This window comes from Miscanthus floridulus, chromosome 19 (genome assembly GCF_019320115.1).
Source record: "Miscanthus floridulus cultivar M001 chromosome 19, ASM1932011v1, whole genome shotgun sequence".
Taxonomy (NCBI): Eukaryota; Viridiplantae; Streptophyta; class Magnoliopsida; order Poales; family Poaceae; genus Miscanthus; species Miscanthus floridulus.
Window position 1 is genome coordinate 15,119,098 of NC_089598.1, and position 12,534 is coordinate 15,131,631.

The 12,534-nt window shown below is 45.2% G+C and overlaps 2 protein-coding genes across 2 annotated transcripts; both read left to right on the top strand.

Annotated features, from left to right (window-relative positions):
- Nucleotides 1-1,165: 1,165 nt before the first annotated feature.
- Nucleotides 1,166-5,365, top strand: LOC136525615 (uncharacterized). Its single transcript, XM_066518544.1, has 3 exons — nt 1,166-1,708; nt 3,847-4,002; nt 5,252-5,365. Exons 1-3 carry the CDS (start codon nt 1,166-1,168, stop codon nt 5,363-5,365), a joined length of 813 nt encoding a protein of 270 aa, XP_066374641.1.
- Nucleotides 5,366-6,736: 1,371 nt separating this feature from the next.
- On the top strand, nt 6,737-8,106 carry LOC136525616 (uncharacterized). The gene is made up of 3 exons (XM_066518545.1): nt 6,737-7,279; nt 7,481-7,830; nt 8,055-8,106. Exons 1-3 carry the CDS (start codon nt 6,737-6,739, stop codon nt 8,104-8,106), a joined length of 945 nt encoding a protein of 314 aa, XP_066374642.1.
- The last annotated feature ends 4,428 nt before the right edge of the window (nt 8,107-12,534 follow it).

Consider the following 12,534-nt stretch of genomic DNA (forward strand, 5'->3'; position numbering starts at 1 on the left):
CATCTTCATCTCTATTGGGTGATAATACACATTTTGGTGGCTTACTGTATATTTTCTCCTGAATCCTGATACGCCAGATTTTTCAGTCAGTGTTATCTGAGCTTTACTTTCAGTCTTGAAGTGAAGAAAACCGTGTCTGTATCATTTGTTTGCAAAAGCTCTGCTTCTGCACCCGACTTCATATATACTCGCTATTTCCTAGTGCATTCATCAGATTAACGGAACATTATGTTGAAAGAGGTCATGAAGGCAGTACATTTTCAGAAGTGTATATCTTTCGTTAATCGTTATTCCTTTGATATGAAGAATTTGACGGATAATGTTTGGCCTTCTTTTCTTTTGTTTTCCCTTTCCGAGTCCCCTAGCCCTCTTTCTTTTTTCTTTGTTCTTTGTTCCCTTCGGACCTCTGGCTTGTTTTGTACTTGTACTTGTCCTTTTACTTCCTTTCAACAAATTCTATCAGTAGGGGCTCCTTGCCCCTCCAGTTATTTCAAAGAAAAAAACTGTTGTGATTGTGAGCGGCTCCTTTCCTAGGAGTTCGTTACTGCAACTGCTGCATACTGTCGAACAGTTGGATGTTCCAAATCTACTGTTCAACCACATAAGAAAACCGAGCTCCATTTTTACTTAACTTGCGTGTATACTGTTAACTGTTGGATGTTCCCAATATACATGGCTGCATTCTTTTCTTGATTATCTGCTGCGTGTTGTTTTCTACACCCAAAACTAATTTGCATATTGCCTTGTCCTTTTTTATGGTATACCAAAAAACAAACTTCATAATAAAGGGAGCCACCTGAAACCAATGACAGCACGATCACACATATGATCCTCTGATCAGTGATCACACATATGATATGTCACAAAAACAACACTATAAATGCTAGTCCTAGTTGCGTTTGCGTTGGACTGGGCTTGGGCCACGGCCCACGGGCGTGCCGTGTGCTGGACTCGTGCTTTCGGCCCGTATTTGGGGGAGCCCGTCTCCGTCTCCGTTGGGATGACGGCATGACGCCAAAATGCCCCACCGCCTCCGCCTCGGCGCTCAAAGAAACCGCCGCAACGAATACCCGCTCTGCTCTCCCACCCCTTCTCCGTTCCCCAGGCAACGAACAGAGCTCGTCCCCCGCCCATCCGCAACACACCACCACCGGCGGCGGCTGAGATGGACCAATTCTTAGACGGGATTCACGTGCGGCTGCGGAGCCGCGTGCGCGGGACGTACCTCTACGCCGACGAGGACGGGGTCGGCGTCTCCCTGAGCCGGCGCTGCGCCTCCCTGAACGCAGCGTGGCAGGTGCACCTGGTCCAACGCGGCGATATGAACTTCGTCCTCCTCCGCAGCGCCGCCTACGGCCGCTACCTCGCGGACTCGCCGGAAATGGCGCCTTCCGGCCACCGCGGCCGCCGCGCTGTCCAGCGCGACTACGACGAGCCGGAACTGAACGCCGTCATGTGGAGGCCCATTGGGGTGATCACCGTATACGACGTTGACGACGACGACGAAGCCGAAGACGCCCAAGCCGACGCCGACGTCGTCCTGCGCCACGGGAATAACCGCTACCTCCGCGCCAACGGCAGGCACCGCCGCTGGCACAACGGAGTCACCGTCGACGACAACGACGGTGTAAGGACCACTATGATGCTTTGGACGGTCGAGGAAATCCCCCCGAGGGTCGCGCCGCCTGCCCTTCCACCCCCAGCTATGGTGAGTTCGTCGTCCAATTCGATTCCTCGCCTTGGATTGGACGGAGCACGATTCTTGGAACCTATCGATCGATCCCGTTCTTGCCCATGTCTGAACTAACTGAAGCTGTTCGTTCTTGGCACATATCGTGCCAAGATTATTACTCCTGTTGACTGTTGCTCACATATTCTAACTCTGCAACATCACCATTGCAACAGAATCTAGGAGGACCCGGTTTCATGAGCCTGTTCCGACGCCGCGGCTCTGGTGCCTGCGTTCGACTTCTTCACCGACCGGGCGCACGTGCGGCTGCGGAGGCCCACAGATGGCCGCTACATGTTCGCTTACGAGGATGGCGTGGGCGTCTTCATGAGCCCCCACCGCGCGACGCTCAACACCGTGTGGGCGGTGCACCAGGTGCAGCGCCATGGGACTACATATATCCTCCTCCACAGAGCAGCCTACGGCCGTTACCTCGCGTATTCGGCCAAGTCACCACCTGCGGGATTGTTCGTTCAAAATCGCTACTACCACGACGAAACCGAGGTCGACATATTATGGCAGGTCTTCAGGGCGCCAAGCGAGACATCGGGCAGCACCGTGACGCTGCGCCATGAGTTGTATTCGGAAGCATGGGACATCGAGTTTGTCCCCTCAGAGCGCGGCCACCACTCCTTCCAGACCCGTCGCACAAGGTGAGTTCGCATCCCTGGCAGGTCTTCGTCTCTGTTACTGTTTGGATGGAGTTGGTGCTTGAACGATTCTGCGCAGCGGCGTTGGTTGTACTTAGCATCTTCATCTCTATTGGGTGATAATACACATTTTGGTGGCTTACTGTATATTTTCTCCTGAATCCTGATATGCTAGATTTTTCAGTCGGTGTTATCTGAGCTTCGCTTTCAATCTTGAACTGAAGAAAATCATGGCTGTATCATTTGTCTGCTGAAGTCTGTGCCAAACTTCATCTACTCACTATTTCTTGTTACTTTTTCATCAAATGAATGGAACATTATGTTCAAATAGGTCATGTGGGCAATACATTTTCTGTCACTTCTTACTTATTCTTCTGAGATGAAGAGGCTGAGTTAATGTTGGGCAACCCTGTTGTGAACTGATGCTTTCTTAGGTGTTGAACTGCTGTGTACTGTTGAAGCATTGGATGTTCCAAATCTACTGAACTTACTGTTCAGCCATACACCATTTTAGTGAACTTGTATGCATGTACTGTTCAACTGTTGGATGTTCCCAAATACATGGTTTATGTTGGTTTCTAGATTATATGCTGCTTCTATCAAGTACTAGTTCACTTGTTCGAACATGAATTTGCATGTTGATTTTCTCTTCCGAAAATGAATTTGCACACTGCACTGTCATTTATGTTGTATTACATTCATTTATTTTTAACTTGGTTCAGTCCATTTGCATTGCATGAAGACAGAGTTTAAACATCTTACAGCACATTGCCAAGATCTGCATATGCAACTCAAACACCGCCTTTAACACAGCACACAAATTCAATAAAACGGTGCTCAGTCTTCATGTATGTTCCAACAGTAAGTTCAGTAAAATAAAATTGGGACCATCCATCCAAGTTAGTTTCAGAGAACACAGCAACTCTTCTGGTTTCTGGTAGTTTTGTTGGAGGCATTCTCCTGACTGAAAGCAGTTTGTCTTGCCCATTCAGTTTTAGTACTCAGAAACTGATGTAGATATTATCTTCATCTCTGTTACTGTTTGGATGGAGTTAGTGCTTGAACGATTTGCGCAGTGGCGTTGGTTGTACTTAGCATCTTCATCTCTGTTGGGTGATAATACACATTTTGGTGGCTTACTGTATATTTTCTCCTGAATCCTGATACGCCAGATTTTTCAGTCTGTTATCTGAGCTTAGCTTTCAGTCTTGAACCGAAAAAAATCATTTCTGTATCATTTGTTTGCTGAAGCTCTGCTTCTGCACCCAACTTCATATATGTTTGCTATTTCCTAGTGCATTCATCAGATTAATGGAACGTTATGTTTAAAAGGTCATGGAGGCAGTACATTTTCAGAAGTCTATATCTTTTTGTTAATCGTGATTCTTTTGGTATGAAGATTTTTTTTTGAGGAGGTATGAAGAATTTGATAGGTAATGTTTGGCATCTCTGATTGTTCTATTCCAGGTTGAGCATAATCTGATATTGAGGAGTATCCTGTACGTTCTCGGAGATGACTACGGCGATTACAACCAGCGGGGTTGGAAAAGGATAAAATTTGAAGGTTGTTCCGTGTCTCAGCTAAGGGACACATTAGCAGAAGAACTTGGAGAGGAGCATTCAGTCAGAATTGTGTCGTGTGTATGGTCCGGATACCTGGGGCGACTAACTCCGCTGGTCGTTGACCTTCCTTCTAATGGCTACACAATTAAGATAATTGTGTATGTTAGTTGGACCCGTGGTGAGAGTTCTATCACTATTTTAGCTGAACCTGTTATGCTTAGGGACATTGTAGTTTTCTCTTTTTAAAAAGTTTTGGAATTTAGTCATGTGGGTACTTATCTGAAACAAGCTATAGATAACCCGTTGTCTCATTAGTCTCATGAAAAATGTTCTTAGCTAACAGTATCATATTGATGTGGATATATGTAACGCACTAGAGTCCAAATGGCTCAGATCCACTCTGCACGCTGAGCGAACCACACCTACCACCATCCCACTTACACTTTCGTCATCGCTTCGCGTAAAAGGATTAACCCGGAGATGGTGGGATGGAGACTCTAACTCTCCACAATATCTCATTAACTTGCATATGGGCTACTATGGGCCAAACTCCAAACTGGGCCGGATGTGACATACACCCCCCCTCAAAGGAACCGACGTCCTCATCGGCCCAACACACCCACAACTGGGCAAACAATGACGGAACGTTCCTTCTTAGCACACACGACCGTGCGTCCAGTGCCGGCACATGTGCCATGCCGTGCACCCCGCAGGGCCTACACGCGCAATGAACCCCATGTCCGCGCCCCTGACCCGCACGCGCCCGTGGCCATGAAGGTCGGCTCTGATACCATTTGTAACGCCCTAGAATCCAAACGGCTCAGATCCACTCTGCACGCTGAGCGAACCACACCTACCACCATCCCACTTACGCTTTTGTCCTCGCTTCGCGTAAAAGAATTAACCTGGGAATGGTAGAATGGACTCTAGAAGCCTTATATGTCGGTCTATCCCGCCTTTAACAACCAAGGTGGAACTAAACTCTTCACAATATCTCATTAACTTGCATATGGGCCACTATAGGCCAAACTCCAAACTGGGCCGGATGTGACAATATATCATATGCTCATACCGTTCCTGGAAATTACTTTACACAAGTTCGCCATCTTATGCTTGAGGAAATGGTTGATTTATTCAGTTATGAGTTACCTGAAGCATGCTCTAGATAAGCGCAATCACTTCAGATATTCTAGCTGTTTTCAGTAGTCAGCCAATAATATTAATCTTGCTACTGATTAGTGAACTGATAAAATAGTTGCATACTGTGTAACTGACACATTTTTTTTTCAATTTCCGGTTCCAAATTCAGCTGGTCTGGGATTGCGGCACCCAAATGTGGATGCACCTGAACCCACACCCGGCATATGGGAGCAGGACTGATGACAGCAACTCCGTGATTGATCTCTCGGATACAGCAACATGAGTTGGTTCATGTAGTTTCAGAGAACACAGCAACTCTTCTGGTTTCTGGTAGTTTTGTTGGAGGCATTCTCCTGACTGAAAGCAGTTTATCTTGCCCATTCAGTTTTAGTACTCACAAACTGATCTAGTTACTATCTTCATCTCTGTTACTGTTTGGATGGAGTTGGTGCTTGAACGATTTTGCGCAGTGGCGTTGGTTGTACTTAGCATCTTCATCTCTATTGGGTGATAATACACATTTTGGTGGCTTACTGTATATTTTCTCCTGAATCCTGATACGCCAGATTTTTCAGTCAGTGTTATCTGAGCTTTACTTTCAGTCTTGAAGTGAAGAAAACCGTGTCTGTATCATTTGTTTGCAAAAGCTCTGCTTCTGCACCCGACTTCATATATACTCGCTATTTCCTAGTGCATTCATCAGATTAACGGAACATTATGTTGAAAGAGGTCATGAAGGCAGTACATTTTCAGAAGTGTATATCTTTCGTTAATCGTTATTCCTTTGATATGAAGAATTTGACGGATAATGTTTGGCCTTCTTTTCTTTTGTTTTCCCTTTCCGAGTCCCCTAGCCCTCTTTCTTTTTTCTTTGTTCTTTGTTCCCTTCGGACCTCTGGCTTGTTTTGTACTTGTACTTGTCCTTTTACTTCCTTTCAACAAATTCTATCAGTAGGGGCTCCTTGCCCCTCCAGTTATTTCAAAGAAAAAAACTGTTGTGATTGTGAGCGGCTCCTTTCCTAGGAGTTCGTTACTGCAACTGCTGCATACTGTCGAACAGTTGGATGTTCCAAATCTACTGTTCAACCACATAAGAAAACCGAGCTCCATTTTTACTTAACTTGCGTGTATACTGTTAACTGTTGGATGTTCCCAATATACATGGCTGCATTCTTTTCTTGATTATCTGCTGCGTGTTGTTTTCTACACCCAAAACTAATTTGCATATTGCCTTGTCCTTTTTTATGGTATACCAAAAAACAAACTTCATAATAAAGGGAGCCACCTGAAACCAATGACAGCACGATCACACATATGATCCTCTGATCAGTGATCACACATATGATATGTCACAAAAACAACACTATAAATGCTAGTCCTAGTTGCGTTTGCGTTGGACTGGGCTTGGGCCACGGCCCACGGGCGTGCCGTGTGCTGGACTCGTGCTTTCGGCCCGTATTTGGGGGAGCCCGTCTCCGTCTCCGTTGGGATGACGGCATGACGCCAAAATGCCCCACCGCCTCCGCCTCGGCGCTCAAAGAAACCGCCGCAACGAATACCCGCTCTGCTCTCCCACCCCTTCTCCGTTCCCCAGGCAACGAACAGAGCTCGTCCCCCGCCCATCCGCAACACACCACCACCGGCGGCGGCTGCGATGGACCAATTCTTCGACGGGATTCACGTGCGGCTGCGGAGCCGCGTGCGCGGGACGTACCTCTACGCCGACGAGGACGGGGTCGGCGTCTCCCTGAGCCGGCGCCGCGCCTCCCTGAACGCGGCGTGGCAGGTGCACCTGGTCCAACGCGGCGACATGGACTTCGTCCTCCTCCGCAGCGCCGCCTACGGCCGCTACCTCGCGGACTCGCCGGAAATGGCGCCTTCCGGCCACCGCGGCCGCCGCGCTGTCCAGCGCGACTACGACGAGCCGGAACTGAACGCCGTCATGTGGAGGCCCATTGGGGTGATCACCGTATACGACGTTGACAACGACGACGAAGCCGAAGACGCCCAAGCCGACGCCGACGTCGTCCTGCGCCACGGGAATAACCGCTACCTCCGCGCCAACGGCAGGCACCGCCGCTGGCACAACGGGGTCACCGTCGACGACAACAACGGTGTAAGGACCACGATGATGCTTTGGACGGTCGAGGAAATGCCCCCGAGGGTCGTGCCGCCTGCCCTTCCACCCCCAGCTATGGTGAGTTCGTCGTCCAATTCGATTCCTCGCCTTGGATTGCACGGAGCACGATTCTTGGAACCTATCGATCGATCCCGTTCTTGCCCATGTCTGAACTAACTGAAGCTGTTCGTTCTTGGCACATATCGTGCCAAGATTATTACTCCTGTTGACTGTTGCTCACATATTCTAACTCTGCAACATCACCATTAATTGCAACAGAATCTAGGAGGACCCGGTTTCATGAGCCTGTTCCGGCGCGCCGAGCCCAGGGCAGAGCCGCTGCGGTCGATCCGGTACGTGCGGGCGAACAATCAGGGGAACTTCAACCAGCTCGGCTGGGCCACGTTCCAGTTCTATGGCAGGTCTGTGTACTTGCTGCTGCTCAGGCTGGCGTACCATCTGGACATCCGCGACGAAGGGAACGTCTTAGGCATCGCGCTGTGCGTGCGGGCTGGCAACTATGCCCGGCTGACCCCTCTGGTCACCGACCTGCCTCGGTGCGATGAGCCCATGGACATCGTCGTCCTCGCCACTGATTCCTATGGTGAGAAGTGCTTTTCAGTTGTCAGGTGATTCAATGGTTCTCTTCTGAATTTCTGACAAATGATGTTCAGTTGATCATGGTTATGCTGATGGGATTGGAAATGTCAATTGCGTACTGTACAGCATAACTAGTATTCTCATAACAGATCTGTAGTTTTTAGTTTCCTGTGATTTGCTAACAGTTGATGCATGACACATGTTTAGCAGATCACAATATTATACTGATGACACTGCATTCTGTCTAAAATAGCTCACATATTTATTCAGTTCAGAGTGCTGATGCTTATGCTGAAATGCTGTGAGAGTAAAATACTGTTCCATGGCTGAAAAGTAGCTAAGTGAACAGGGTGATTGTTTGGAGCTGCTTTTCAGTTGTCAGTTGATGACTAAATGGTTCTCTTCTGATAAATGATGTTCCGTCGATCATAGTTATAGTGATGAGATTGGAAATGTCAATTACATACTGTATAGCATAACTAGTATTCTCAACAGCCTCTGTTGTTTTTAGTTTTCTATGATTCTCGAACAGTAGCTGCATGACACATGTTCACTAGATCATAATGTCATACTGATGACAATAGACACTGAATCCTGTATTCTGTCTAAAATAGCTCACATATTCAGTTCAGAGTACCTATATAGTTTCGAAGTTGCTGTTCTAAGAGAAGTTTGCAATAGTTTGTTAGATATCCTTTTTTGTTATAATATTTACAAAAGTTTGTTAGATTGTTGAACTGCTGCAAATAGTTGCATCACCCATAACATCCTTCCTAACTGACTCGTGTTTTCACTTGCCTGTTTGTGAATTCAGCTGCAGCGCAACTGCGGCACCCCAATGTTGACGAACCCTAGAGGTGTATGAGAGCAGGACTACTGACAAAGTGACAACAGGTTCGTGACAGATCTCTTCAGAAATCAAAATGCTACTTCGGATACAATGGCGTGAGAAATAGCCGTCATTTTTTCGTTCGTGTAGTTTCAGAAACCTCAGAAACTCTTCTGCTTTCTGGTAGTTTAGTTGGAGGAATTCTCCAGAAGGGAAGCAGGACATCAGTTTCAGACCGCTGAAAAGCATTATTTCCACATAATGCTTGAAAGATTTTGCTTTGTGTAGTTACACTCTCCATCTCTGTCTATTGATCACAAGAATGTTGCTGCCTTACTCTGTAATTGCTCCACAATCCTGACGCACCAGATACTGCAGTCACAGTTTTCTGAACTAACCTTTCAGTTATTAACTGACAAAGTGACAATCATGGCCATATCATTTATTTGCTGAAGCTATGTGCATAACGTCATCAACCCAGGCACCATTTCCTGATTATATTTTGATCAAATGATTAAGGCATCAAGTACCTTTTTGTTTTGTCCAAGAAAAGCTCGTGAGTAGTCAGTACTGAGTGATGATATTTGGTTGGCTGATGACAGATTCAGAAGGAATATACGTTTATGCCAACTAGTATAGGACTTAGACAAAGATTTTTAATAAAATACAAAAGAAAAATAATTAAAATATACAATAAACACGAGATTTTCAACTAATAAGACTAAAAGTTGAAATCCAAAATATGTATTCATGTTGTCATAGAAAGTGGTGCAACAAAATTGGGTACAAGCTTATGTTTTATTGTGAAAATTTTAAATAGCCTGATTTTTTATCTAAATTACTTTTTGTCATAAAGTGTAAAATAAAATATCTGTCAATTAAGAATTAAACAACCATAAGTATATTATATATTTCTAAATTAGCCAGCCCTACTATTATTTAATTCAATGTAAACGTCATGTTATACTTGACCAATGCTGGCCAAACAAGGATGGAGGCTCATTCAAAACCAGGAGTCCCTCTGTGCAAGAATTTTAAAGGCCAAGTATTTCCCGAATTCTGATTTTTTGAGTGCCAAAGCTAAAGCTGGATGCTCTTACACATGGCTTAGCATTGTGCAAGGCTTGGAGATTATCAAGGATGGAGTTATCTGGAGAATTGGAAATGGGCAAAATGTTGACATCTGGAAGGATCCATGGCTGCCGAGGGGGATGACATGGCGTCCGATGACACCACGTGGAAGAAATCTAATGCAAAAAGTGGAGGAATTGATAGATTCGGTGACTGAGAACTGGGATGTCCAACTTTTGTCCCAAACCTTCTGGGAGGAGGACGTGAAGCTAATAAGGTCGGTCCCTGTTCACGTCGATATGGACATGCAGTGGGTTGGCATTTCGATAATAAAGGGGCTTTCTCAGTCAAGTCGGCATACAAAGTTCACCGAGCTTCTGAAGCTAGCAGGCAAGTGTGAGGAAGAACCGGTGGTGCAGAAGGAAGTGGAGAGGAATGGATGACTTTTGGTAGAAGCTCTGGAGTATTGACTGCCCACCCAAAGTGAAGCATTTTCTCTGGAGGCTTAGTCATAATACGCTAGCTTTTCGGACGGTGCTAAAACGGCGCGGTATGCCGCTAGATACAGTTTGCTGTATGTGCAGAAGATTATATGAAGATGGAGGCCACCTGTTCCTAAAATGCAAAGAAGTGAAAGCTATCTGGAGGGAGTTGAACCTGGAAGATGTAAGACAGGATTTAGCTGAAGCGGTTTCAGTGAAAGAAATGATGGTGAAGATCCTCAATCTGAACCATAAGCAGCAGCTTATGTCTATGATGCTGCTCTTGATATGGTGGGGGGAGAGGAACAAATAGAGAGAGAGGAAGGAAGACGGAGAACGGCTGGTGAAGTGGCGTACCTGACTGCCTTGCTGACAGACAGGTTTCAGGCAAAAGAAGCAAAACGCCTATTGCCGGATTTTCGACAGGCTCAGAGCAGTCAGGCCCAAAAATGGAGAAAGCCCAACAGTGGTCATTTTAAGGTGAATACTGATGGAGCCTATGACAGTAACACCGGTTTGGAATGCTGGGGCTTCATTATCAGAGATGATCAAGGGATGATGGTAAAATCCAGCGCGGGAGAAGAAGCTTTTTCTGCAGAATGCTCTCCATGCCGAGCTCGGGATGCCCCGCTGGCCTGACGGAAGCAGCAAGACTGGGTCTGAACCAAGTATGCCTGGAAGTCGACGCATCTGCGGATGAAAACTGCGATTGATGGTGAAGAATACAGGTTGTCAGCTCTGGGGAGAATTGTCACCGAGATAAAACACCTGCTGTTTTCAGAGTTTCAGTCATGGAGTGTGAGTGTCTGTCCTCGTTCTTGTAAGTTGTAACAAAACTGCTGATGCTATAGCAGCGTATGGGTGTAAGAGTGCTACTGGTTCTCGTGTCGTGTGGGATGTAATGCCTCAGTTCATAGAGGCCTTGGCGATCAGTGATTTAGCTGAATCAGATTAGTAATGAGATCTGCTTTATCAAAAAAAAAGTATACATAAAAAGTTTTTCCTTTAACAACCAATGACCCTTCATTCTAAATTATATAAAATTATATGATAATACTTTTTGAGTTGTTACTTTAGATAACTTATACACGTTTTGAGGCAAACATTATGACTTCAATATTAATATTTTAATGGTAAGCATTTTGTTTTGTTCTTTAGAAAACAGTATTATGGCACATAAAATTATTCGATAGATAATTAAAGTTCAATATAATTAGGGTCCTGGTGCAAGTTGAAATGATCGTTTATACCTTTATAGTAGCTAAGATTTGAGTGGAGGAAGAAAACATTGAATAGAAGATACAATAATCACTAGGCTTTGGAAACGGGTTAAACGATTGCTTGTTTAGACACACAATGAATATAGTGTTAGCTAGATACAAATTAAAAACGTATAGATGTATGCAGCCAACACAAAGATTAAAACATATATTGAGTAATTGATAATTTATCATATCTAGATAGAGATTATAGAGTATATGTATGGGTATGGTAGGAAATAATGAAGCACGCGTTTACATAGTTTTGTATATAAATCAATGACAAGGCTGGATAAAAATACGCTTGAAATTTTGAGTTTAAATAAAAAGATTATTCAAGCGATTTTATAGACCAACCAAGGGTTGGACAGAAACACTTAAAATTTAAACTAAACAGACAATTTCATTTAACTTTTTCATATACTCCTACATGGCTGGACAAAAAGAATACTCTTAAAACTTAGACTAGACAAACTACATGATTCAAACGGTTGGAGAAAAAATTGGTTAAACTTTAAATTTATAAATATACATAATCATGAAATAGTTTTTGTAAACTAATGCGTAGTCCGAGAAAAAATACACTTAAAAATTTAGTATTTTCAACATGTGCCACTCACTCTTGCACCCACCGCATCCTTGACTGACTCTGACAATGCAACACTGTCTCTGTCGCCTTTTGCCACCACCAGAATTAATTTGTCGCTGTTGCTCTTCTTCTCTGTATTTACCTTGTCTAACCGATCTAATCCACCTCCTATACGGTGACACCAACGCACCGCCTCACCACCATCGCATCGTCCCCTATCGAGTTAGGTGACATAACCTGCGTCCATCACTGCCCTTCCACCAAAACTAACCCATCACTAGTGTTTCACTCTCACCTTACCCCACCACTAACCGGTCTTTGTCGCCTCCTAGCCGGTGACACCAACAAGCCGTCTCGCCTCGCTGCCACCGTACGCTCGACCAACTTTGACGACGTAATGTTGCCTCCACCCTTACCCCCACACCAGTGACGAAGCCAGAAAAAATTTTAGGAGAGGCTGAACAAAAGAATAGAGACTTTTTTATCTTCTCTTAACCTTAGCC

Excerpts from the sequence above, each read along its gene's own strand:
- LOC136525616 (XM_066518545.1), top strand. The coding sequence starts at position 6,737 with ATGGACCAATTCTTCGACGGGATTCACGTGCGGCTGCGGAGCCGCGTG. Across the intron at positions 7,280-7,480 it reads CCCTTCCACCCCCAGCTATG|AATCTAGGAGGACCCGGTTT; the intron begins GTGAGTTCGTCG and ends TAATTGCAACAG. Across the intron at positions 7,831-8,054 it reads AAGTGCTTTTCAGTTGTCAG|CTCACATATTTATTCAGTTC; the intron begins GTGATTCAATGG and ends TGTCTAAAATAG.
- LOC136525615 (XM_066518544.1), top strand. The coding sequence starts at position 1,166 with ATGGACCAATTCTTAGACGGGATTCACGTGCGGCTGCGGAGCCGCGTG. Across the intron at positions 1,709-3,846 it reads CCCTTCCACCCCCAGCTATG|GTTGAGCATAATCTGATATT; the intron begins GTGAGTTCGTCG and ends GTTCTATTCCAG. Across the intron at positions 4,003-5,251 it reads AACTTGGAGAGGAGCATTCA|CTGGTCTGGGATTGCGGCAC; the intron begins GTCAGAATTGTG and ends TTCCAAATTCAG.